Source organism: Bombus fervidus, chromosome 1 (assembly GCF_041682495.2).
Source record: "Bombus fervidus isolate BK054 chromosome 1, iyBomFerv1, whole genome shotgun sequence".
Taxonomy (NCBI): domain Eukaryota; kingdom Metazoa; phylum Arthropoda; class Insecta; order Hymenoptera; family Apidae; genus Bombus; species Bombus fervidus.
In genome coordinates, this window is record NC_091517.1 from 8,680,220 (window position 1) to 8,706,574 (window position 26,355).

General features: G+C 29.4%; 4 protein-coding genes across 19 annotated transcripts; 1 reads left to right on the top strand and 3 right to left on the bottom strand.

Moving 5' to 3' along the window:
• Positions 1-2,016: 2,016 nt before the first annotated feature.
• Positions 2,017-13,958, bottom strand: LOC139987926 (uncharacterized). 11 transcript variants are annotated; one of them, XM_072005386.1, is made up of 11 exons: positions 13,726-13,958; positions 11,938-12,079; positions 11,503-11,631; positions 11,234-11,400; positions 10,428-10,644; positions 7,586-10,360; positions 6,980-7,357; positions 4,330-6,879; positions 3,004-3,124; positions 2,587-2,834; positions 2,017-2,361 (listed from the first exon to the last, which is right to left on the bottom strand). In XM_072005386.1, the coding sequence occupies exons 3-11, from the start codon at positions 11,627-11,629 to the stop codon at positions 2,303-2,305; spliced, it is 6,642 nt and encodes a 2,213-aa protein (XP_071861487.1). In that variant the 5' UTR covers positions 11,630-11,631; positions 11,938-12,079; positions 13,726-13,958; the 3' UTR covers positions 2,017-2,302. The 11 variants fall into 11 exon arrangements, 10 of the variants coding, with proteins under 10 accessions (XP_071861487.1, XP_071861314.1, XP_071861221.1 ...); XM_072005213.1 differs by having other exon boundaries at positions 2,017-2,391; XM_072005120.1 differs by having other exon boundaries at positions 2,018-2,361; positions 2,587-2,903.
• Positions 13,959-14,462: 504 nt separating this feature from the next.
• Cype (cytochrome c oxidase subunit cyclope) lies at positions 14,463-15,552 on the bottom strand. Its single transcript, XM_074111936.1, has 3 exons — positions 15,396-15,552; positions 14,779-14,939; positions 14,463-14,699 (listed from the first exon to the last, which is right to left on the bottom strand). The coding sequence occupies exons 2-3, from the start codon at positions 14,937-14,939 to the stop codon at positions 14,630-14,632; spliced, it is 231 nt and encodes a 76-aa protein (XP_073968037.1). The 5' UTR covers positions 15,396-15,552; the 3' UTR covers positions 14,463-14,629.
• Positions 15,553-16,043: 491 nt separating this feature from the next.
• LOC139989259 (uncharacterized) lies at positions 16,044-21,781 on the top strand. Of its 5 annotated transcripts, XM_072007579.1 has the most exons (11): positions 16,045-16,845; positions 16,917-16,965; positions 17,198-17,386; positions 17,485-17,724; positions 17,807-18,046; positions 18,548-18,643; positions 18,714-18,982; positions 19,067-19,165; positions 19,306-19,570; positions 19,652-19,896; positions 19,980-21,781. In XM_072007579.1, exons 3-11 carry the CDS (start codon positions 17,246-17,248, stop codon positions 20,131-20,133), a joined length of 1,749 nt encoding a protein of 582 aa, XP_071863680.1. In that variant the 5' UTR covers positions 16,045-16,845; positions 16,917-16,965; positions 17,198-17,245; the 3' UTR covers positions 20,134-21,781. The 5 variants fall into 5 exon arrangements, with proteins under 5 accessions (XP_071863851.1, XP_071863680.1, XP_071863760.1 ...); XM_072007750.1 differs by lacking the exon at positions 16,917-16,965 and having other exon boundaries at positions 16,044-16,756; XM_072007659.1 differs by lacking the exon at positions 16,917-16,965 and having other exon boundaries at positions 16,045-16,752.
• Positions 21,779-25,564, bottom strand: Pp2a-29b (Protein phosphatase PP2A regulatory subunit A). 2 transcript variants are annotated; one of them, XM_072007269.1, is made up of 10 exons: positions 25,404-25,564; positions 24,860-25,051; positions 24,206-24,425; positions 23,943-24,103; positions 23,708-23,863; positions 23,342-23,613; positions 23,066-23,260; positions 22,680-22,923; positions 22,372-22,615; positions 21,779-22,254 (listed from the first exon to the last, which is right to left on the bottom strand). In XM_072007269.1, the coding sequence occupies exons 1-10, from the start codon at positions 25,485-25,487 to the stop codon at positions 22,250-22,252; spliced, it is 1,773 nt and encodes a 590-aa protein (XP_071863370.1). In that variant the 5' UTR covers positions 25,488-25,564; the 3' UTR covers positions 21,779-22,249. The 2 variants fall into 2 exon arrangements, with proteins under 2 accessions (XP_071863370.1, XP_071863464.1); XM_072007363.1 differs by having other exon boundaries at positions 21,779-22,259.
• Positions 25,565-26,355: the final 791 nt, after the last annotated feature.

Here is a 26,355-nt window from a genome sequence, read left to right on the forward strand (position 1 = left end):
TCAATAAGGAATATGAAGAAAATATTTTATTTAAGATTCTTCATGAAACCTAAAAATAGTAAAGAAATAAAGAAATTTTGTTGGGGAAAAATAGTTTATCTCTCAAAATCTTCGAATAACTCTAACTCAAATTAGGATTTATTCATTTATAAAACAATACAATTTTATGGAAAGTTTTATATAACACAGAAATGTTAAAATAATCATAATATAATATTTTCTTCATTTCTTTACATATAGCGGAACGTATGTCGAATTACGGAACAAACGAATATACATTACTAATGTGACATTCTAAATGCAGCTTTTCAATATAAAAAATGCTATGATGGCTATCACAGGCTCATTTAAAAATTCCAGCTCTCAACTATATAATTTACATTTATACAATATAAAACTAGATTATCTGTTCACAAAAACAATTGTTCATATACAATAGTTCATATACATCACATACATACATATATAATACAATATATATGTATGCATATACATTTTTTCATATTTTAAGTGAGCCAAAAGGGTGCTTCTAGTGTTCTCAGTGCACAATCACAAAAAATAATTAATAATATGACAATGTTGCACAACTTGAACTATCGCTAATGTAATAAAAATTTAAACAGTTTCTATATGTACAATGGGGGTGCTTTTATATATCTTTACAAGAAGTTATTTACAAAATATATCCATTTATATATTACCTATCAAATTAACATTGTATTATTCGTTTTTCTATCATAATTATTCTTATTATTTCTATATATTTATGCACGATTTATCCCAACGTTTTGTTTGTTTTATAAATAAAATAAATCCGTCTTAATAACTCTATATTTCTGCCCTTTGCAATGTTGTGACTCAAGACAAACTTCCTGCTGAAAGACTATGTTTATTGAGGTGAAGAAAATAGAGATTTTGTAACATTATACATAACATAAGAACTTATTAAATTTATAATAATGCACATATAGCTTTATCATTAGATAAATTTGTAGGAAAGTATGATTATTCTATAAATATATTATGGACATTTTTTTTGTTATGAATATAAATTTATACATTCATATTCATATTCTAAATTCAATATAACTATTTATATAGGAAAATATTTACTATGCAAATATTAAATTTATAATGCAATGGACAAGTTAAAATGAATACAGGATATAAATTAAATATCCTCAAACAAAGCCTATCAGTGAAGTTGTCAGAGTTGCGACTCAAGCCCCACCAATCAATGAAATTTGTCCTTGAGAAATGTACATTATTTATGGCAGTACAGTCAGATTTCATTTTAATGCATTAAAAATTTGGACTTTCTTTTACCATTATTAATCTGTATAGATAATAACCAATAACCAAATAATAAATAATAATGACTCTCAAAATGTAAAATTGGTTATCCTTTATCGTTTATATAATTCTCTTTGATTTTAATTAAATAATGAATTTATTAATGGTTATTAGTATTTTAATAAAGTAATACTACACATATTCAATCTAAAAATTTTGAATATGTAAAATTTCGTACATATTGATGATGTAACATAATTTACAAAATTACTATTAAATAACGTCCATTAATTAAAGACAGAATCATAAAAGTTTGGCAAAAAAAAGTTGCACATTAACTCGGCAGTTTTGGATCAGTTCAGTTACTTAGATTAAAGTACAATGCATTGAGCAGATTATTCTGAGTAACTAAACTTTGCTGTTTAGGAGTAAAGTGTAATTGAGAACGCTTAGACGGCAACAAAAAATAATGAAGTACTTTTTATTCCTTTTTTTTACTTTTACGATGAGTACTTTAAACATTTAAAAACATAACAATGAAATCGTATCCTAATATTTAGAAATTTGTTTCAAATATTCGCGTTAGTATTATGAAATATAAAATTAATATACATTAATACATATAATATATATTATATATATATTATATATATTATACATTATATTATATATAATGTATATTACATATATATTATATTATATATAATATACTATATATATTATATTATATATATATATATATAGTATGAAGTTTTATACATGTAACTTACTGAATCTCAGTGTATACTTCCTATTACAACAAAAATTTGGAATACCATCCAGCACTCTAAACACGATACTCCTGTTACATATGTATATAGCAGCATTGTGCGGTATTGACGCATGCATTTCACCAGGTGGGGTCCAGCCACACGGCGATCACATAACCACTTATAACTGATACACAATCAGTCGGATAGGCCTTGACGAGCGACGGTAGCTAATCACTGTCAAGGTCACTTCCCGAAGGTCATTTGTTTTCTCGGGATATTCGCCTCCGTTTTGCCTGCTCTGTTGCTTCAGCTGTTACTAAAACAATGTTCCCGCTGTACGAGGTGTCTTCAATTAAAATGGTATGTGAAATGTATAATTTATAAACAATAATGCGATAAATATTTATTAATATAAGAAGTATATATATTATGTTTAAATATAAGTTTATATGTAGTGGTACCAAATATATTGAAGCATACTGAATATCTATTATTTCACTAATCATAAATTGTGTTTATAATGTATATAAACTTTACATACCAGCACCACTTCGAGTTTTTCGTCTAGTAATATCTTCTGTAGATCTAGATGCACCCCTTGTATTGCTTGCTGGTGTTGCCAGTGGCGAAGCTGTGTTCTGTCGAACAGATCTCCTTGTTGTTACTTCTCCTAAGGATTCATTATTGGATACGGATGTACCACGTAGCCTTTCCTTTCCAGCGGTAACTACCGTAGTTGTATTCGGTTGTTTGGTGGTTAACAAACGGCTCTCTCTTTGCACTCTATTACTGGCATTGAAATTTGATATATTACTGGAATTAATTTGACTGCCAGAAACAGTTGTGCTTGTATTTGTTCTAGAATAACAAAAATTTATTTACGTAGCGGGGCTCTCAAATCTCTGACATATTCAGATATGCACTGCTGCTAAAAGAATGCTGAACCGATGTTGCTTACTTTTGATCTTTAGACTTTGGAGAGGCAGCGGATGTTTCGTCTGATAATCGCATTCTTGCTTTTCCTACAGATTCAATCAATGGCTCATCATCAGACGAATCTACTTCTACCACAATGGGACCTAAAAATACAAAAATTTTTGTATCAAAATATTCAGGCCCGATTTCAAAATAATATTTATAAACGGCACAAAAGTAATTATTCATAAATTATGGAAAACACGACTGAGACTGAGAAATGATTGAATACTTGTGTAGATCAAGTTATTATAGACACTTATGCAACTATGTATTCATATAAATACAAATATATACAAAATATTATATGTATAATCAAAACAGCTTCAGTGATTCAGCGTAAAACAATTTAGAATTATCAATTGTTAGTAACACCTTTATTACCCTGTTTTTGGCAGTCTTTGTTATTTTATAGATCAATATAAACAAACAAACACATATCTAATATCTAAAGAAATTTTCTTATATATACACAGTGTTCCATGTAATTTTATCACCTGAAATATTTGCTTTGTTTTCAAAATCTTAAAAAATGTTTTGCAGGAGACGATAAATGGTGAGGACTGTTTTATTTTAGGTGGAAATATCTCAGAGATATTAAGATCATTCTTATTTGTATGTCTCATAGCACCTGTTAAGACGAGTTCAACGATCTAAGAGGTGCATTGAAGTTACAAACAGTAACCATTAAAGATTCAAATTGTTTAACAATTTATATGTTGGTTTGCCAACTAGTAATTCCCTTTATCTTGTCTCGTTCTCGCCCTAAAAACTTTTTTTCATTTATTTTTCTTTTTTTAATTGTAGTAACTATTGAAAATTTATTCATTCTTTTTATGTTCTATAAAAGATTAAATATTTACTTGGGCCTGGTTACTGCCCGTTTAGTAACCAGATTTACATACATCAAAATAGCTGAACAACTTTCAACTGTGTCCATTTTGAACACCTTCCCAAGAAATGAGAGAAATATCTTGAAATACTTTGTAGAATAGGTCATTGAACTCACTTTAAAAACTGTTATCAGGTACTGATAAAAAAAGATAAACATCCATTTAAAAAGATGGAGATGACCTTAATATGTTCTTAGTATGTTCTTGACCACCTAAAATGAAAATCTTTGCATCACATGATAATCCCTACAAAACCATACGCCTTTCATAGGAAAAATGTTTTCATAACTCTAAAAATAGTGATGTTGTAGGTAATAAAGTTACATGACATACTTTGTACATAATATACCAATATAGGGGATAACATTACTAAATTACTGAATAGCAATATAAAGTAAGTAATATAAGATAAACACCTTTTTTAGCCTTGGCCAATATATTGAATCCTTTTTTTGACTGTTCTTCTTTGACAGGTACTTGTTTCTTTAAAGCAGCTTCATCAACACCCATACAAGCTTTTATAAGTTCTGCAGCATTCTCTGAACATTTTCGTTTTCCTGGCCTTGGTTGTGGATCATCAGCAGTGCTAGATGCTACAGAACTTTCACTTTCTTGGCGCTTCCTTTTCCCAACTTTTATTGTCGTATTAGGAGATAATTTAGATACTCCTAATTTAGGACTTGCTTTAGCATATGGTGATATACTACGTCTCTCCTCTAATTTATTAGGACCATGAGGACTACTTTTTGGAGTTTTTACAATATCAGGACTGTTCAATTTCTGGGATCTAGTTCTTAAAGATCTTTTTTCATTGGTGTCATTTGGTATTTCTATTAGAAGTTGCTCCAACAATGACTTTGGTGGTCTTTTAACATAATCATCTGCATTATTTGAAGTTAATCTTTCTACAAATTGTGTTTCATCATTGTCTTCTATACATATAACATCCTGTCGTCCTTCCAATTCTTGTTTTCTCCTACGTTTTCTTTTGACATGTTCAACATCACTGGAATCCACTTCTGGATTTTGTGCAGCTGGGCTTGGAGTCTCATCCCTTTGTAAAACTACCGGATTGGAGTACGTATACAGTGGTGGGGTAATTCTAATTGGCTGAGGATCTTCACCAAGAGGCGATTGAATACCTATGTTTATCTCATTTGCATCATTTACAATTTTCTTAACCAAATCATCTGCAACTTTTTGAAGATTCATAGAAGGCTCTCTAACAGATATTTGTTGATGGCTTTGTACATTCGATTTTTGGTTTTGATCGGAACATTGTTCTAACTTAACAGGTGTTGCGTTTAAAGAAATGTTACAGCTTTTCGTACTATCTGATCGATCATTTTGCCTTGTATCATCAACTTTTTCATTGACATTAGATTCTACTTTGATTTCGGAACTAAAACTCTGACTACTGGAACATGAGTTATCTACCACCACATTAGCCTCATTTGTAATTGTAGTATCAAGTTTTTCTGTCTTTACCTTATTATAAGCAACATGATTTTGTATTACAGGCACACCATTATTATTTTGTCCATGAGGTTCATCATTTAATCTAATTGCACTATTACCATCTATGACTGTCTTTACATTATCTTCAGATACACTTTCTGGGGCTCTTGACACTTCATGTTTAATGTTCGTCTTACCCTGATCATGCTGGTTGATAGAAGGTTCTAATTTAACGCTACAACTGTCTTTTTCAGAAAAGTCATTTGTTTGTTGCTGTGCGCATTGCAATAAGTTATCACTACTATCCACAGTACTGGGTACAGAAGTAGTCACAATAGTCACAGATCCTGTCACTAGAGGGCTGGATACACTTTTATCAGTCACTTCTAAACTAGGAATCAAGTCACTATGACCACCAGTTCTCTGTGTTGTTGAAGTTGAGTTTTCACTAGATATATTTTTCATGTCATGTTCACTGGAATTTGATATATTGCGATTTAAATGATTTTCAAGATAACTCGCTACAGACACAGGACTTAACCTTTGCGGGCCACTGGACTTTAGAAGTTCCGAATGGGAATTTGAACACATATCACTACTACTAGTTGAGGAAGGCACGTTCTTATTGGTGATTGGTAGGGAAGATTCCCCTTGAACAGCAGTTTTTGCACTGTTTTGTGTTACTGATTCAGACGCTGGCCTATGCAAAGGAGATTCCCCTTGATTCGGTGATTTCTCTGACAAAGCATCCATTGACTCAATACCTGAATCTTCACCACCTCCTCCACTGCTGACTCTCTCTACATTTGCATCTACCCCAATTGCAATTGGAACTGTAGTTTCAAGTAATTTTTGCTTAACTTTCGCTTCTGTTACATTAATTTCTCCGACTGGTAAAGTTGGCTTGCTGGAAGGTACATCAACACTTTGGGATCTGGGCACTTGGTCCACTGAGTTTCCTATTGCTGAACTTTGTGTAGTTTTCAGTAAACTAATTCTTTGCACATTATCAATCTTGTTTTCCACCGTGGATCGGTCAGGTTGTTTTATATGATTTTGAATCACTTTCTTATGACCAAAATGCTCTATTTTATTATGTCTGTTAATGGTAGCATTTGCATCACTTTTTGAAACCATATGGTGTTTTAATTTTTGATTGATTTGACTTTTTGCCATAATATTACAATTTGTTTTGCAATTATCCATTTCTGTTTTACTTTTTCCAGAAATAATCCTATTTACAGTTGACTGTGTATTTTTAATAGAAGTTTCTACATGTGTAGATACTTTGCCTTCAATATTAGTAGATGAATTTGAATCATTCTGTGTAGATATAGTTGGAGGTACTAACCCAGAATTTTCATTCTCAAATGATGAATTGCTAGATTTTGTATTTATATTCGTGCTTGTATTTGTATTTGTGTTTGTATTTGGAACTGTACTGGCGGAGGAACATTCAGAAATGGTCTTCTGACTGTTAAAATGTGTAGCCTCTGCATCTTGAGATTCTGTAACATATATCAAAAAATAATGAATTGTATGTATTTAATAAATAATATGAAATCGGTATATTTTAATTCATACACAAAATAAAATCATCATATTCACCTCCTAAATGCAGATCTTTTTCATCCATTAAACTTAATCTTCTACGTTTTTCTTGATTAATTAAATCCTTCTTTACACCATTTACTTCTGTTAATCGTGAAGCAACAGCATTCAAGGTATTTTTTTCAATGACGGATCGAGTAATTTCACTGTCGCTCGTTCTTCTGATTTCCCCTACTTTCTTAACAGTATTGAAATCATTGCTGGCTAAAAGTGTATCAGTTTTTCTTACAGATTGGCTTGAATCACCTTTATAATTAAGTTTTCTCCATTTTGCTTGATTATCCAAAATTCTGCCACCAGACAATAAATTTTGTTCACGATGTAAACCGTCTCCTGATTCCGATTTCTTTTTAGAATCTCTTCTTTTAGTTTTTCCTACAAAAAAGGAAATAACATTAGACAATTAGTAATTTAAGTACTAAAGAATAGTAATGTTTATTATTTATATTACATTTTATTATATTATATTAATGTTTATTACTTGATATTACGAAATGTAATGAAACATAGAAGAAAATTTGTACAATAAAAACATTATATATATATATAATATGCATACATATATATACATATATATATATCTTATATATATATATATCTTACCTCCACCTATTTTATGCTCTTGTATGTGATTTTGAACATCTAATTCAACTTGAGCTTTTGTTAAAGATTGTTGTGTGTTCAATGGCTGGTTCAAAATAGTAGTTTTATGTTTTGAAGGAGATGGTATTCGACTGTTTAACGGTATATCATCGACATCACTACTTTTACTTGAACTCGGTTTCGTAACACCAGTTTGCACGCGTACAACATCCATGGGTAATTCTTGTTTTAAGGCATTAGGTTTTGATACAACTGTTTGCAGTATATTATTTACTTTGCTAATAGAATTGGTGCTATTGATCATCGTGGAATTAGATAAAGGTAATTTAGATGCGGATGAAGTACCTATAATCATGCTTAAAGATTTCTTTTGCAACAACTTGTTCCCATCTATACATTCTTTCATTTTTTTCAATTTCCCCCGCCTTTTTATGTTAGTCGGATCAGATTCACCGTCTTTCAACGATTTCTTTTCCTTTTTCCTGATTTGTACTACCGAAGCATTACGTCCTCTTAAAGAAATATGTAACGGAGGCACTCTTGGTTCATCACCAGTCCCCGAGTTGGGAATACCAGTGCTAAACATTTTATTTACCGATTTATCGGCTTTCCTAATCGGTGGTGTGTTTACAAACGAAACATCAACTTTATAAGCTGGTGTAACAGGCTCAGACTTTTCTAACTTTAGCCTTAGTTTGATTTTTTCTCCAGGCATTGGACTTTGTGCCGTCTCTCTGTTAGATTTTATTCTACTATGTTTCAAACTTCCTTCACTGGCAGTAGATTTCACTGTGGTTTCGGAATCCGATTGATCCGTATTTGTTGTTGTATCATTTCTCCTTGAGAAATTACTGTCTGCATCGTCGTCGGAAAATATGGAATTTGATCGGTCATTCGATGGCGACGGAAAGGAAAAGAAATCATCTTGGTTGTCTACTGCACTCTCTGGTTCTGAATCCGAACTCTCACTAGGCATTGGTTCCAAATGCCCGGTTAAAGGGTTGATAAGAAACTGTCGTATTTTACCAGTCGACGTATATTCTGGTTCAGGCGTCTCTTCTTTAGGCTTAGGAGATTCGGATGTTTCAACCTTGGTAGCAGGCGAAGTGACATTACTATTAGAAACATGATTAGCATGAGATCCACATTGAGAAAAGGCACCTGAAACCTGATTCGTACTTGGCAGGCGAGTAGTATTAACCTGAGCACCTTGTGGAATAGAGTTATTTTGTGCGTTCCACGTGGTCCCATTAGCATTACTAGTTGTAGCCTGATAATTTCTGCTTAAAATATTTTGACTTTGTCCATAACGAAAATCAGTCGTGGCGTTAGTGTTAACATTAATATTTTTAAGTTGATTATGATGTAATTGTTGTTGCACATTCATTACTTGATTTTGTTGCCCTAAATGGGACTGTGGTGGAACCTGCTGTCGAGAATAAGGAGGAGGGGTTTGCTGACGCTGATTATTTAAGTAACTTAGCCGTTGTTGTGGAACATTCATGCCTACTGACGAGTGCTGCATCAATTGTTGTTGTTGTAAAAGTGGTTGACTGGGCACAGGTGTAGATTGTAACGATGTATTTACATTTTGCGGTTGTACCAAAGATTGTTGTTGATTTGAAATCTGTTGTGTAAGCAGATGCGGAGTATTCATGTTTTGTTGTTGATTCAACTGTTGCTGTTGTTGAGTTAGAACTTGATGTTGCTGTTGTTGCTGAAGTAGTAACTGCCGCTGTTGCAATGGTGTCCGAATTTGCTGTCCATTTACCGGATGTCTAATTGGCAGTTGACCCTGTAATTGTACTTGCGAAGGTCTATAAGCCAATTCTTGTCTAATGGGAAACTTTTGCTGTATTTGTACTTGTGCATGCAATGGTGATGCAGATTGTTGTATTTGTCCACTAGCAGAAGCTTGATGTATTGCTTGCTGTGCTATATTTTGCGCAGCACCACTAATTACATTAACTGGATGTTGTTGAGGAATAGTTGAAGGTTGATTAGCGTTAACAGTCGCAAATGCAGATGTAGAAGATTGAGACAAATCAGGAATGACTGTTGTTCCTCCAATAAGATCCTCCGTTCTAAGAGAATCTAAATTCGGTGGTGATTCGCTAGGTGAAGATAAATCTTTTCTTCTAACTGTTGGCTTTTTAGTGGGTCTCATACGATTAGTAAGTCCAGAATTATCGATAACTGGCTGTAAAATTTTTTGGCCAGGTATCACGTTGTTTGGATGCGAGGCAGCATCGTTTTGTAAAAGATTTACGAGAAGTGGACTGGATAAAGCAACTTGATTTCCATTACCATTTGAATTCCCTGCCAGATTATTACTGTTTGGTGACAGACTAGATGTGGTGGTAATTGGAGACTTGTACTGATTCGTTAACTGACCAACTGGTGCAACTGATTGAGTAGTAGTATGACCAGCAGTTAATGTTGTTACTGTCGCCAAATTCTCTTGAGCAGGATAAGGCGGTGGTGGCTGTACATGATGTTTAAATTGCATTACATTTTTAATCGTTGTCGCTTGTGATTCACGACTATGTATCGCTTGGGCAGCATGTGTCATACTGGCAAATGGGAATGGACCATTATAATTATTCCTAGGTGAAGCACTGGGATTAGTTACTGATTGATTTCCAGAGACACCAACGTTGCTATTGCCTGATGCTGACTGTACAGATTTTGCAAGGAAAGGTGGAATAGGATCACAGTCTGTAGGTGCAACTACATTTGGAGAACGAAACTGTGGTGCTTTTTCTGACGATGTGCCTAAAATAATATAATAAATATTAAAAGGAAGAATATCTTAATTTTATAAAATATATAAAAAGCATACCAGCTGCAATTAGTTGAGCCACATTACGTAATGCTGAAGAAATGCTAGATGTATTACTTGGACCAGGTAAAGCTGTTGGAGGTTCACTGTCCACATTAGTTGTATTGCTAGTGGATTCATTTTGAGATTTGGCACCACTGTCTTGTGAAGGTCCTGAACGTAATACAATTTCCTGTGCCTCTCCACTAAAGCGATTGGCTATCCTCAATGATATTACCTATTATACAATTCATAGTTTATATACTTCATACATTTAGTTAAATTTCTTCAACTTTTATCCTTGGAGTACAAATAGCAGGAACCAATGGCTGGATCAAATGCAACTATTAATTATGTATTAAATGTATAATACTGTTATAGAAGACATGAAAAGTAAGACATTAAGAATATAAATTATAAGTAAATAACATTTATTCTTATTTGATATTTCTAATATATAAAATTGTAATATTCTCAAAAAATGTTCAATTACAGATGTAATTTTTGCAATTACTGCATGCAGGATTATATTTATTGTCATTTTTAATGCAAATCATTTCCAAGGTCACCTTCATTACATTTATCATACTTTTCTGAAAAATACTATCTTATATATTTCAAAAATTTAATAGCATTTCTTTCAATGTTCCTAGTTAATAGAGTATTTGCCATTTCTTATAAAAAATGAAAGTACTGAGACAATTTTTTCTAGTAGAAAATACAAATAATCCAAAAGTCATAATATCTATATCCTAGGTTTTTGTTAACTCAGCCACTGGCATACAACTATATATACAAACTGATTCATATTAAATAATAGATATTACCTGATCTCCTTCAACCTGCACTGAAAGAATTCCAAGTTGTGTGAGGGTTGAAGAACCCTGAGCTGCCAATTCTCGAAGACGTAATGCAGCTTCTCTGGGTATTGAAAATGTGACTCTGACAGAATTCCATGGCTCTACCTTGTTTACTCTTAAACCATCTCCTTTATCTATAAATCATTAAATATCATACATTGTATTGTTATACACTTTGTTCAATATTAATGGTATTTCTAAATTTAAAATTAAGAACTGTCATCTATAAAAATTACCTTTGCAAAGCAAAGATTTAAGATGGTCAACAATGATTTTAAATTTGTGTGGAAATTCTGGATCTTCTAAATTACCTTCACACGTTACAACTGTTTGAATTAAATCACCATCACTATCAGCCGCCATGACTACAATATATACAAATTTATAACCTAATTATATATGCACATACAAATATAAATAATATTCATTTCAAATTTTATAAACAAGTTTATTATTATAATTAAAAAGAGAAGGAGGGGTACGGAAAGACAGAGAAAGAAGAATTTAAAAGCAATATATTTCCTTATAATAAAGAATTAACGTGTGTTATTATATTTTGATATTAATTGAATGAAAAAAAGAATTATGTTTAACAAAAAGAAAAACATTATTAAGTTACATAAAATTATACAGTACAAAATATATAATTTCATATAATCTGTTATACTTACCAACCACAAATCACATAACTACCCAGAGAGGTTACAAACTCCTCAGGGTATCACTACAATATGTGGTGATAAGATGTTTAACTGTCGGTTTCAAACCGACAACTCCAAACCACTCCAGCACTAATAAATATGCTTATTGTTTCTATAAGATAAAATAGTGTACTTTTATCAGATGAAGTTAAATAATAATTTATTTAATTTATTTTGTAATATAACTGTGTTTAAACAATTTAGAAATATAAAATGTTATCAAAAATGTCAATTTGTAATGTCATAAATCTATCTTGACATAACAAAATAAATTATTTCATATCTATATATAGTATGGCATGACATATGTAACTTACACATTATAATATAAAAATTATCCAATATGTAATTTAATTTAGAAATTATAAATTATTTATCAATAATTATATAAACTTTTGAAATATATATCATTATGAATTTCTCGTCATTAATTTTTTTTATGAAAAGTTTTTATTTCATTAAATTTTATTAATATATTGCTTATATAACTTTACCCATTATGTATGGAATTGCATTAAAGTGGAAATAACATATATATGATTATAATCTGAAAGTAACAAATAAATTAATTAATTAATTTTCAATAAATTATAAATTACTACAATGTGTAATAGAAGTTACAACAATTTATAGTCATTAATATATATATAAATATGAAAATTAATTTCATATTATAACTCTTACAAAATAAAATCATAATGAAACTTCAGAAGTATATGTTAAATTAAAATACTAATATACATATATATTATAATACTAATATATTAATTATAAATATAAGAAAATAAAAATAATTTGAAATATATAAAATATATTTAAAATATTCATAAAACAGATATTATTATTAGTATTGGTTATTTAATACAATTTCATTTTGTTATGTCAACAAATGACAAATTATAATACATATTTATAATATATATTTATACAAATGACTGTAACAAAATTACAAAAATGAAAAAATTTTATAAATATTCATGCAAAAATATCTAAAAATGGATAAATTGAATCAAGTTTGACCAAATGTATGGGAATAATAAGAGAAAGATTGAATATAATATCAAAAACAATGAATAAAAATGTAAAATTGACAAGTCGAAACAAAACAGGAACGAAAACATAGTGCATAAACAAAAAGTGAGGCCAATGAGCATTACTAGGTTATAATTTGATCACGATTTTTGTCAAATTATAGAGATTAACGAAGAAAATACAAAGCTACCATCAATTGCACTATCGATATTTACCGAATCGACAAACATATGATAGAACATAAACGATTTTGAATCAAATTTTACTACTCACGAACTGCAATTAAAATCTTTTGGGCCACAAGACAGGGGCACAACTTCTATGTGGAAGAAAATAGGTTATAGAATATTTTTTTTAACCAGACATAAAATGTAAATTGTCGCGCTAATCGGAATTTAGTATTTTGGTGAGAGATTAGCTGATTTTGGCAATTTTCATAACGTTTTTTGACAAAATAAGGCATACTGAGCACTAGATATCGGGGGGCCACCATTTTGTCCGTCGGGGGAGGTGTACGTAAAGTGGGCTCAAGCATGCTCAAGATAGACCGTCAAAAATCCGAACATTTTTATTTTGCAGCTTTCTTCTATACCTCGTAATTACATATGCTTACCGAAAACAAAGTTAAAATTTGATAATGATTAGTATGGTAGCCAACGAGCCTCACTTCAGTCTTTGCACAGAACGATTTCATACCGTATGAACACAAGAAAATTTTAACGTTACCCCATTTCTTTCCAACTTCGTGCGGGATTTCTCGCGTTGAAAATGCACGGAGCCACACCACAAGAACACTAATTTTAATCTAAAATATACCGCGCAAGTCCTACTTCACTTTCTGCACATAGCGCGCGGTAAAAATCACGAAAAAATTCGACATAATCGGTAATATAAAGGGACAAGTCATAAAACGCCATGAACAATAACAAGGAGCCGCCATTTGCAATGCGAGCAACTGACATGCGCAAATCAATCGCGCGGAGCATACTGGGTATTTGTGAGGCGCCATCTTGCCAATCTTAACATTCGTTTCCTAACCTTTTATAGTTTCAAATTTATTGAATCTATTTATTTATTTATTATTGTATTTATTAGCCTCATATTTCTAGAAATCTAATACAATAAAATAATTTATATAGTCCTAATATGTGATAGGGAAAAGTATTTATTACAACTTTTAGTGTTGTATAAAATGAATTTTTGCTCTAAACAAATATATGATTAATTCCAAAATTAATATTTTTGAAATAATAAATTATTAGATAGTTTTAATATTTTGAATATTTTACACGAGAAATAATTAGAATTATTTTATACTTAAACAAAAATCACTAATCTGTTAAGCTATTAAGAGTTAAGCAATTCAAGTTATATCTTAAATGAATTATTATAAAAAGGACTGATAGAAATAAAAATAATTATGTTCATATACCACAACAATAGTTTAAACCAAATACACAATCTTTTATATATAAAAGACCTTAGATTTATTTAAAACATAGGAGTTTCAATATTATGTAATTATTTTGTAGAACATTTATTTACTAAACATGTATATAATTTCTTAAATAAGATTTTATTAATACCATTACTATTTTATTAGTCTGCATTATATATATTTGTATGATAATTATGGATTATAAGATTCCATAAGTCCAGCTTCGTTCATTCTTTGCAATGATTTCATTGGATCATATGTTCTAGAACATAATAGAATATATTAATAAATGTATGAGAAATAGAAGCAAAATATTAAAACATTTAAGATGTTTCAATTACTTATAAAATTCTTCGACTTTTCGTTCGTATACATCAGAAACAAATGTTTTCCATAACAAACCAGTAGTAGCACAAAGTACTGTCGCTATCCCCAAACTTTTCTTAACTTGTGACACATGAAGATTACGAAGTTGAGGTTTTGCTAATCTTCCTTCTGACATCTGAAATATTATTTTCACATAATAATATATGTATTACATATATATTATGTAAATATAATTGTAAATATGTATTTCTTTTTACAAACAAATATTTCTATATGATGGACATTTTAATAAACATTTTTACAATCTACTATTACCATAAATATTAACATTATTTTTCCATGATGTATTATTAGTAATTTTAATCAATATGATGTTGATTAATAAAATTTATGTATTAGATAACAACATATAATATTTAAAGAAAAATATATTTTAGGATAGTGAAGCAGTCTCTTAACGCTTAACATATTATATTAAAATAATTGAAACATCTATAGTTTAAAAGCAATCTTAGTACAGATATGAAACATATTACATAACATTCGATACCTTTCCTATTTACATAAAAATGGCAATTAATTTAATTGTAAAAATAAGCAAAGATCATTAAAGGAAAGATTGTTTACATACTTTAATAATGTAAAATTATACACTATTTCACTCAACTCCAAACTATATACGTATTATACTTTGAAGTAACGTCGATATTATATCAGCCGGAACCTCTTGTAAACCATTCGTAAACTGACAAACTGTGAACTATTAAACTGTAGATGTGTTCTGCAATCAATCCTTTATAACCTATGTGATTTTTAAATTTCAATTAAATGAAACTTTTATTATGTGAACTAAAAAAAATATCTTTTATCATAAAAAAAGCATTTATTATCTTAAACTTAAAAATAAACCGAAATAACTGTGAACATAAACTTTGTATATATAATGAAATGTCTTTTAAATATTATATAATATTCTTACTGCAAATTTATCATAAAATTGTTTAAAACGTAAAAGTATATATAAATATTTATCGTGATATTTTTTTAATTGTATAATTTAGCAATTTTTGGAAGTATATAGTCTGTTAAGAATGTTTAGAAAGTAAATATTTTAAAACGTTTGTGACGAAATAAAAATAAAGACAGAATGAATTTGCATAAGTATATTTTTTATAAAATTAAAGAAAATAATATACATGTTTCTATGAAAACATCTAGTCCATAGACAAAATATAGCATAGAGCTAATACTCAATGCATTTCTGTTATATGATTTAATGATTTCGTGATTCTTAACTTCTCAAATTTATCACAAAATAAGATCAGAGCATTAACAGCAACTGAAATTAAAACTCAAGTGCATAATGAAAATAATTTTATTTGGAAAATATATATAGTCTGGTTCGCTAATCGTATGTTTTTCCAAAATGTTTACATAATCAAATTACATTGTGAAATATCTGCAAAATTGAAGTGTTTTAAAAATGTACAAAATTTATTCATTGATTCACATATGTAAGATAAGTCTGATATGTAATACTTCTCCTCAGTCAACAGTAGTATGTATGTTGAACAAGGATATTTTATACCTTGTTTATACAAAATACAAGATCTTTGGTATAATTACAGATAAGACTAAAATGGTAAAGAAGTTCATAGTTTATAGGCCTCCAAAACATGCGACACAAAAATAAATAGTGGATATCAAATCTACCTCATATCTGGTTTATGCTTGTATTATTATTATTAAAGGTGGATGTGTGTGAAAGAAAAACGAGATCACTTAATTTACAGTACTAACAAAGAACATTATAATAATTAAGTACATTCGTTGGTGATGTGTCTTCTTTAATGGTTTAATTACCTTTGAACTTTGAAATGCTAAGAAAAGATTAGTGACAGTAACTCTCGTGTTTTATCTAATGTCAATATTTATTAAAAATGCAGTAAGCAGTAATAGTGATAGTTGACGAAGAGTTAAGTTGTTGCGTAGGTATATAGTTACGACTACACTTGGACTGTCTCATTACATCTATATGAATAAAAAGCACAAGTGTCAAGGGTGAATTGTTTGATTTATTCGTAAGTTTGGATTATATCAAAGTGATGTTTCAATTTTTTCTAGCTCATAATGTTTTTTTGTTACTTTATAGTTAGATTTATAAAACTGTTTGTGAATATTATTTATAGACTAATTTTGTGGTACGTAATATGACAATTTGTGTAATTTAATTTATGATATACTATCCCTTTCATAATATTTTTTGTTTACATCTGTACTATTCATCAATAAAAAAGCATCAAAAAATTTTTTTTCTTTGTGCTATTTCATCATGTTACTAATATCTATAGATTTTGTAATCTGACATTTTCTTGTTTATTGTTTTTTTAATATTTTAGCGATATCTATATAATTGCTTCTTATGTTTAACAGATTCTTGTGACGACTGTGTAAAAACAGTCAGTCTTACATACTGCGATCATGGAACAAATGATTGCTCTGAGTACTCAAAATCCATTAACTTTATTAGTAAAGTTTGGGATGATGGCTTGGAACGATACTTGTGGCAATGAGAATTGTTCTGGACATGGAGAATGTCATAATGGTACTTGTTTATGTGAGGTAATATTTTAATTGTAATTAATTAAATTCATTATAATTAGATAATATTTAGTCTGTTTCTTGTACTTTTGAATATAGTTTTTATGTTTCTTTCACAGATTCAGTTTGATGGACTAGAATGTCATGTTCCAAATTTAAGTTACTACATTGCATTCGCAACTATATTCTTTATGCTGGCATTTGTATGTCTAATACAGCTTATTATGTGTATCATCGCAGAATGGCAGAAAATGAAAGCACCATCTTTTCTTAGAGCTTGTAGAGTCACAACACAAAAAGTTTTATATTTTATTGTGTTTCTCGCATCATTGATAAGAGGAGCATATTTTACATCGCCGGTAAATATTATATAAAATATATTATTAAAGATCTTAAATTTTCTTTAAATACTGATAAAATATTAAACTTATCTTTTGATAGACTGCATTTAAAGAAGGATGGTCCAGAAGTTTATTATCTGCATATTATCCACTTGTTTTAAGTGGATCCTCTTTAATTGTTTGTTTCTGGGCTGAAGTGTTTCATTTAAGAAATATGTCATGGGACAAACCACAGTTTCTTTCAAAATCATTCATAGGTTTTGCTGTGTTTAATGTATTAACATACTCTCTGCTTTTAGCAGAATTTATTGTTACTCAAATATATTCCCAAGAAGATCAGGTGAATTAAATAAAAATATATATAGTAGTGGAATTTTAACCACCTGCGCTAGAAAGACGTGCCACGCACGTTAAGATGCTTTTGTTCCAAAATCGCCAGTGACGTGTATACCACGTCGATAGGCATTTGTCGCAGAAGTAAAAATGACGTGCACTGCACGTCGGTTAACAATCGGATCGTTCGTTTGTAATAATCTACCATATAGTAGTAGATTATTAATAAATAAAATGCTATTGTTGCCGTGAATATTTATTCATATCCGTATAAAATTCTTTATGTAAGACCCTACCAACGCGCTGAGATGCTGCTTAAAAGATTGCACTCACAGACGCGGTGAGGCAACAAAGTAACGCCTCACCGTGTGTTATATTGTAGCGCACGGCACGCGCGACCGTAAGTTTATTGGTAGCGTAAGTGGTTAATTATTTTTTAGTTCCTAGGTAATCTGTTACTACACTATCAGTAATTTTAATTCATTATACTCAAAATGATCTTTTTCAGAGCTTTTACACCCATGTTTTTAATGGTTGCTATGCAGTGCTCTTGTTTATTGTTGTGGTATTTTTCTTAATTTATGGAGTGGAAGTGTACTTTAAAGTAAGTTGTTTGAAATTTTCATTATAAATAATGAATAAATAAGCATTCTATTAAAATGACTTTGTCTTAGATTCGAGGTGGTTTCTTGAATGATTATCAAAATAGTACAATTTTGAATAAACGTACAGTCTCTGATTTAAAAGTTAATGCTGAAGAACAAGTTACTGCAAAATTATTTGATTCTGTTCCAAGTACATCACAATTATCTCAAGTGCAAGAACAAATAAATATTTCTCAATTGCATCAGTCACGTGTAGGATTATTATCGCAAGCTTTTATGTTATTTATTATTGTTGGATTTTTGTGCAGTGAAACACTTAGCGAATTCTGGAAAGCAAAGTAAATATGAAAATAATGTCTTAATTGAATATAATTATATTCTTTTATACTTAATAATTATTCATTACATATTTTTTATTACAGAGTTCCTTTATATAGTAGGAATTGTCATGATATTGTTTTCCGTATTATTGAAGTAGGCGTAATATTATGGTTTCCATGTGTGCTATGGAATTGTTTTAGGTTTGTATTGTGTATTATTTATTAATAAATAATATAATAATATAAAAGTATGTTGATATAAAATTTCATAGGCATGCTATTTTAATTTCTTGTTATTGTGATTATTATTTAAATATAATTATTTTTTCATTTCATTTTAGTCCTGAACAGCTGTGGATTTTAAATCCAAAGCGTCTTTTGAAACGATTAGATCATTCGAAATACATGAAAGAAATAGAATTACAAGATAAAAATGCAGAACAAGATACTGCACTTTTTTCGGATGGAACATCAATTAACAGCAAAGATTGTTGGATCTGTTACGATAGTGAAAGGCAAGATGCTGGTCCATTAATACAACCTTGTCAATGTAGAGGTGATGTGAGTGCAGTTCATCACAATTGTTTGCGCCGATGGTTGGTCGAGGTAAAATATAAAATATTATTTTCATTTTGTACAGATATATTCGTACTTATCATGTTATTATATGTGCACTATGCATTTCAGAGTTCTATAAATGCTGACAGTCTTACTTGCAAAGTATGTGGCACAAATTACAATGTTGAACATGCAAGTAAATTGGACTGGCAAAATGGTATAACTTCTCGTCATTGTTTGCAAACTATGGCCATTGTCACAACCATGTGTGGATCATCAGCTGCTGCTTGGACTCTCATTCAATTAGTAGAAGGTCCAATTATCAGAATGCTTGCAGCTGGTACTGCATTGTTGATTATGTATGTTTGTATAAGGTAAATTATTAATAATTATTGATATTTATGTTCACTGTACATGTATAGTTATATATTATATTTATGAGAAAATTTATTTTTAGGTTTTTAAGCTTAAACACAGTTGTGGCATATCAACGTGCCAAAATTTCATCTTTAAATATTATTAGTTCTGATAGTAATGGAAATGCACATGTTTCAACTATTAGTCATACAGTTTGTGTAGACTTGGCAAAATCTGAAACAGCCACGATATAATCGATATTTGATCATTAATGATGTAAGGTATATTTTGTCTTTATTTGTAAGAAAATTTAGCAAACAAAGTTAGAAACAAAATTTTTGCAATTACATGCATGTAAAAAGTATGCAAAATTGCATATATCATACATTGAACATTTTTCTACCATTCTTTATCTAAGGGTTAATGTTGGTAGTTATTTAACGAATTGTGGAAATCACGCAATAATCTACTACTCTTTTAACAATTAGATTCTCAAATATTTTTATAGTTTACAACTAGTCTGTTAATAAGTTACCATAAATTTAAATCTTGTCTATTACTTTCGGTTTTGGCAACAAATATATACTTTCATTATTGAAAACAATATTTTTAGAATGGAAATGAAAAAATAATTTTGAAAAGAGCATTCTTTTGTCTAAAAATTATATATTGTATATTATTTAAGCAAAATAGTTTAGTTTTGAGTTTGCAAATATGTAACTTTAAATTTAGATTATAAATTGAGATATACAAAATGGTAATAGTTGAAATAAATATAATTTTGTAGAATGGAATGTTACCAGTATAAAAATAACGAGCACATATATAATTTTATATTGTTTTTGAAACTAATATGCTTTTTGGTGTAAGAGTGGAAAAACAAAATGTTTTCCTTTTACTGCAGCATTGAATGCACATAATTGGCTCAATGTTTATTGTGGAATGTTGTAAGAAAAAATATATGCAATAATATATGCGATAGATTATTCTAATTATAAAAATTTGTTTATGACGTGTACTCGCAGTTTGCATACGTACTACATGTATGGTTTTATAAAATCAGAAATATTATGAATAATGATAAATATTTTATAAATAATTCATTGAGGCGTGACAGTTCCAAGTAAATAAAATACGAATTGTTTCCGCGATGTATGAATTTTATGTTTGAAAATACTCGTATTTCATATGTCTCTTAGTTTTATAGAATGTATATATAGTATCATAATTAACAAGTGATATATATTTCCATTTCCTGGAAAGAAATATGTTATGTAATATTGTAATACTAACAATCATTCTTCGCTGCATTTTTTGTAGTAGTACAAAAATATTCTAGTTTTAATAACTTATTATAAAGCTAACATGCTATTACGCGCGGGGTAGTTTTACTAATAACTGTTAAAAGATATATTTGTAAGTGTTAATAATTAGTAATCCCTTGTTAAGTAATACTGATAAAAGTATCTGCTTAATGTAAAGTGTTAAACTATTGTGATCAAAAAATAATATTATCATATATATTTTTTTATTATAAATCGGCTAATGTAAGAAATTTATATTGAAAGTATATATTGCTTAAACAACTACATTATAAATTACCTTATATTATAAATATGTTTAAATTTAATTTAACTAATTTATTTTTCAAAATTCTAAAATTCGAAATTTTTTATATATGTTATCATTTCCATTGCCCTGCGGATGAAACTTAAGCATGTTGTTTTCTAATACATTATTTGATACAATTAAAAAGTACTATAGAAATGTAAAAAACTATAAGTAAATATTAATATCAGCACTATAAGTATATTCAGGTAGAGAAAAATAATAATAAGCGCGAAGATACAGACTGTATGATGTCCAAGTTGATTATTAAATAAAAAGGCCAAAATAAAATTACATTATTCATTGTTAATTTTATTGTTATGTTTACAATACTTAACAATGTTATGTACCAAATTAAAATACTGATTATTAAAAGATAAAGTAATTTTTGATCAATGAATGTGGAAGAGCAGATTATAATGAAGTGTCTGATTTTAGGAATGATTCTGAGTACCTTTTATTACTATATTATTTTTTAGATCATTATTTAGGTACGTATAAGGAATACATTTTACCAATTAAATTCAATATTTAATAATAAGTAATATAATTATAAATATACAGATACAACAGAATTTAAAATATCGTTTAATATGAACTACTAATTTTATATTTATATTCTTTTCCGACATTAGATCTGCTCTGACTGTGCAATAATATTACCTGTTGCCATGTGTAAGTGTAAATGTTTGCTCCAGGTTACTTCTTGAGACTGAGGTTCTGTATATTGATGGATAAATTTTAAATGCAGTTTTTTTTTGTTCAACCTACGCTGAAACATAGTATGTATTCTATACAAAATGTAATTTAAAAGTAATAAATAAAAATCACAAATTTTTTTCTGAAAAGTAGTATTTTATGAAATAAAATAATAAAAGTTTTACCTGCGATGCCTGCAATTGCTTCCGAAGCAAAATATTTGACATCCACGTCACTGTCTGTATTGAGCTTATCAAGTACAGGTTTTACTTGAGCTTGTACAGCACACGGTTCAAGATAAGGTCCAATTTTTTGAAGAGTTTTAGCAACATTAAATCGTACATTAGCAACATTATCAGTGGCCATTCCTAAGACAGTCGGAAGCATCACCCTCGTTGTTATTTCTTGACCACATACTTCTGCCAATACCTAGGGAAAACGAATGATAGAAAAATTACAAATTACTATATAAAAAATGAAATAATTTACTTACATTGATGCAGAATAAACATGTCATTCTGTGAAGATAGTTTTGATCCCTTGACATTGCTAAAACCTTAGGTATTACAGTATTCTGTGCCCATTCAGGGCCGAATTTTTCTACCAGTTTTTTCAAGTTTAACGTAGCTGCCTCTCTGATGGCATAAACGTGATCTACTAACCAAGTCATACATAAGGAATTTAGTTTTTCATCAAAGAATTCTACCCCAAGTTGTCCAGCTAGTAATGGCATGTATCTAGGACATATAAAAAAATAAAAAATAAATAAATATATATATAATATATAAATATATGTACATTACATTTTACATTATATAAAAAAAGTTTAATTTCAATAATTTCCATATTAACGTCATAATATATTTGAAAAATTCTTACTCTATGATGGCATATCTTACACGCCATTTCGAATCTTCGGCTAATTCTACAATAGCTGGTAGAAGAGATTGTGAAAGTTGTTGTATGCCAATAACTTCGTTAACACATTCTAAATTGCTGATAATATTTAAGCGAACTTCTGAACATTCATCTCTGAGTTGTGATAAAAATAATGGTAACAAATGTTCGATTGTACTGCAAATTTAAGAAATTTAGTATTACTATTATATTATTTCAAACCTATTTATATAATTAAATAAATATATATTTATTTACTTGTATTTTCCAAGTATTGGACTAAGACCCATTATAACACTTGCTAAAGCTGATTTTACATGTTGGTTTGGATCTGATACAAGTTCTTTAACTATTGGTAATATTTGTGTCATAATGATAGATTCTTGATTGGATTTATCGAGATTCTGGCAAAAGTCGCGCACTTTGTCAGCTGCTGCAGCTCGAACTTCAGCTTCGATATCTTTTAATAGTACTTGAAATGCTGGTACAAGATCTGTTTTTGTAATTTCTGGACCTACAGCTTTTTGAAGCTGTAAATAAAAATTGAAGTTGATTAAAATTAATCAAAATTAATATTATTTAAATATTTACTACAAATAAGAAAAATATGTAAAAATAGCTTACATCTGTGAATTTATCTGCGACCATATAACGTACACGCCACGACTGATCACTTGCACATTGTCTAAGTGTAGGCATAACTAATTGCTCTACATCTTCTTGTGGTAATAACGCTGCAATGCTAACACAAGCTTCAATTGCCAAAAGACGTACTGAATCCTATAAAATATGATGTAAATATTAATGATATGAATATTTTAAAATTAATAGAATAATTATCTGTTATGTATTATCTTACTTGTTCATCTTGAGCCAAAATAACAAACATCGGAATTAAATCTGCCTTTACATATTCAATTTCCATAACTTTTGCAAATTCACCTAAATGTGAAGCAGCAGATCGTCGTGCCATTGGAGTATCATCTTGACATAAGTTACGGAAGTGGTTTCGTAAACATGCTAAAAAACAAAAAGAAGAGGAAGACAATTTATATTTATATAAGAAAACAGAGAACAAATCTTTTTATACTTGCTAAAATCTAAATTATCTTTATGTTCTACCTTTAACTGATGGACTAACACGTTGGTAGCAGACACTAAATAAACCACATGCTGATGTTCTTGATGTAAACCAATCTCCTGTTGCCAAACGATGTATCAAAGGAACAAATTGCTCCTCCAAATCTGTTGAGCTATGTTGAGCAGCAATAGTTCTTAAAGACTCCACTGCTTTATCTCGAACTACAGTTTCTTCAACTGTTGCCAAACTTTCCAAAGGTTTCTGTATTAAAATAAATATTTATTACAAAGTTTACTAATAATGAATTTTTTGTTAAGTATTATCTTAAATATCTGAAGTATAATCTTAAATGTCTCAAGTTAAATGTTATCTCTATTGTAATCAATTTCTTTTGTTTCAAGTATATAATGATAAAAATAATAATATGCTAACAGTAATGTTCCAAAGTAATTATCTATTATTTGAAACACTATATGCATATGCATAATTATGCAAACATGATTTGTTATAATATAGCACATGCTTTATATGAATTATAATTATGAAAAATGATTTTATCATAATGAAAAAAAGTTGATTGATTTAATATCCATTTACTGGATTAATTACTAACTTATATAGTGTACACAGGCATCTTTTGTCTAAATATTATTGTTAGTTCAGCTGTTGAATGAAAAATAAATAACGATATATACCAATAAACAATGTACATATTCTGGACCTCCTACAAGAGGAGTAAATTGTCCAAGTTGTTCTGCCAAAGCTAGTAGGACTTCATCCTCATCATACATAGACTCAGTTAGAAATGGTATTAATTCGCTGCGTGTTCGTTCAATGCCTAATGCAAGGGCAATCGTAGATAATTTCTTTATTGAGTTCAGCCGTAACTGTAACAAGAAAAATTCCATAAATGTGCAGGTCAACCCTCTATGATTCACTCATTATCATCACCAATGCCTCCCTTTTTCATGTAACAAAATATATCTCTCCAAATTGAAGTTTTGAATTTTCAAAGTTTTTAACGTGAGCGTTGTTATACAAATAGATCATAATATTGAATGTATTGATATTGGAAAGAGAATATTTAGGATGACAGGGGACTAAAGGAATACTCTATCGAATTGTACGCTACCACTGTAGCCGCCTTGACACTCTGTTTTTTCCAGTGACTGCAGGCGGTACAACAAGTCTATTACTTTGTAATTATAAAATATAGATTTCGGGTATTTTTAGAATTACCTGTACATCTTCGTTTTTTAGTTCGTCGATCAAAACAGCAATCGGATAAAGACTGTCGTCCGTAGTAGAGTCGCTCGCTGCCATTTTGCTGCCTATCACACCAGAGCTTGGAAACTCCCGTGTGTTCAAGTAGTGTTCACATTACTGCGCCATCTGATGGTTGTTACTATTACAGAGAACTAGCGGCACATGTAAAATCTTTTCTTCGTCTTCTTCTTCTGCGAAAGAAAGATCTATTCTGTCGCATATTTTATCACGATTTACAGTAACGTTTGAATTATGTTTAGTAAATCAATTTACAATTACTTTATACTTTTAATGGGTTCATATGTTTTAAAATAGGGTGAAAGGACTTTTCTTTTTTATTACGCGTCAAGAAGTTTGCATATTATTAATGACATATATCTTCTATTGTATGGTCCTATCTTATAATTTTATTTTAAAGAAATAATAATATAATGAATTACAAAACATAAAAGATGATAATTTTTATATAAATATATGTTTATACCACAATCAATTTTTTAAGATTATACAATAGTAGGATATATATATATATAACATATATATAACCATTTTCATTTAGTAGAGGTTTGATTTTTTGTAATTGAAACACGAAACATAATAAAAAGTGTCTCATTGAAAAATGTTTTATAACCATTACACTCGCATCCTTGAAAACATAATATCATCATCTTTTTCTTCTTCTTTTTATCAGTTAATTCGTCTACATTTGCTTACATCATCTCCAGTTTGATCATCCGATCAACAATAGTATTTTTTCATAAATATTTAGGTATTTTGAATTTAACGAATAATTAGTTAGTCAATGAATGGGAAAAGAAATAGAAAGAAAAAAGATATGAAATACATGTTCCAGTTTCGATAAGCAATTATTTCTTTTACAATCTTTTCATTAGGATATCGTTGTTTTTGTATTATAATTACCGTG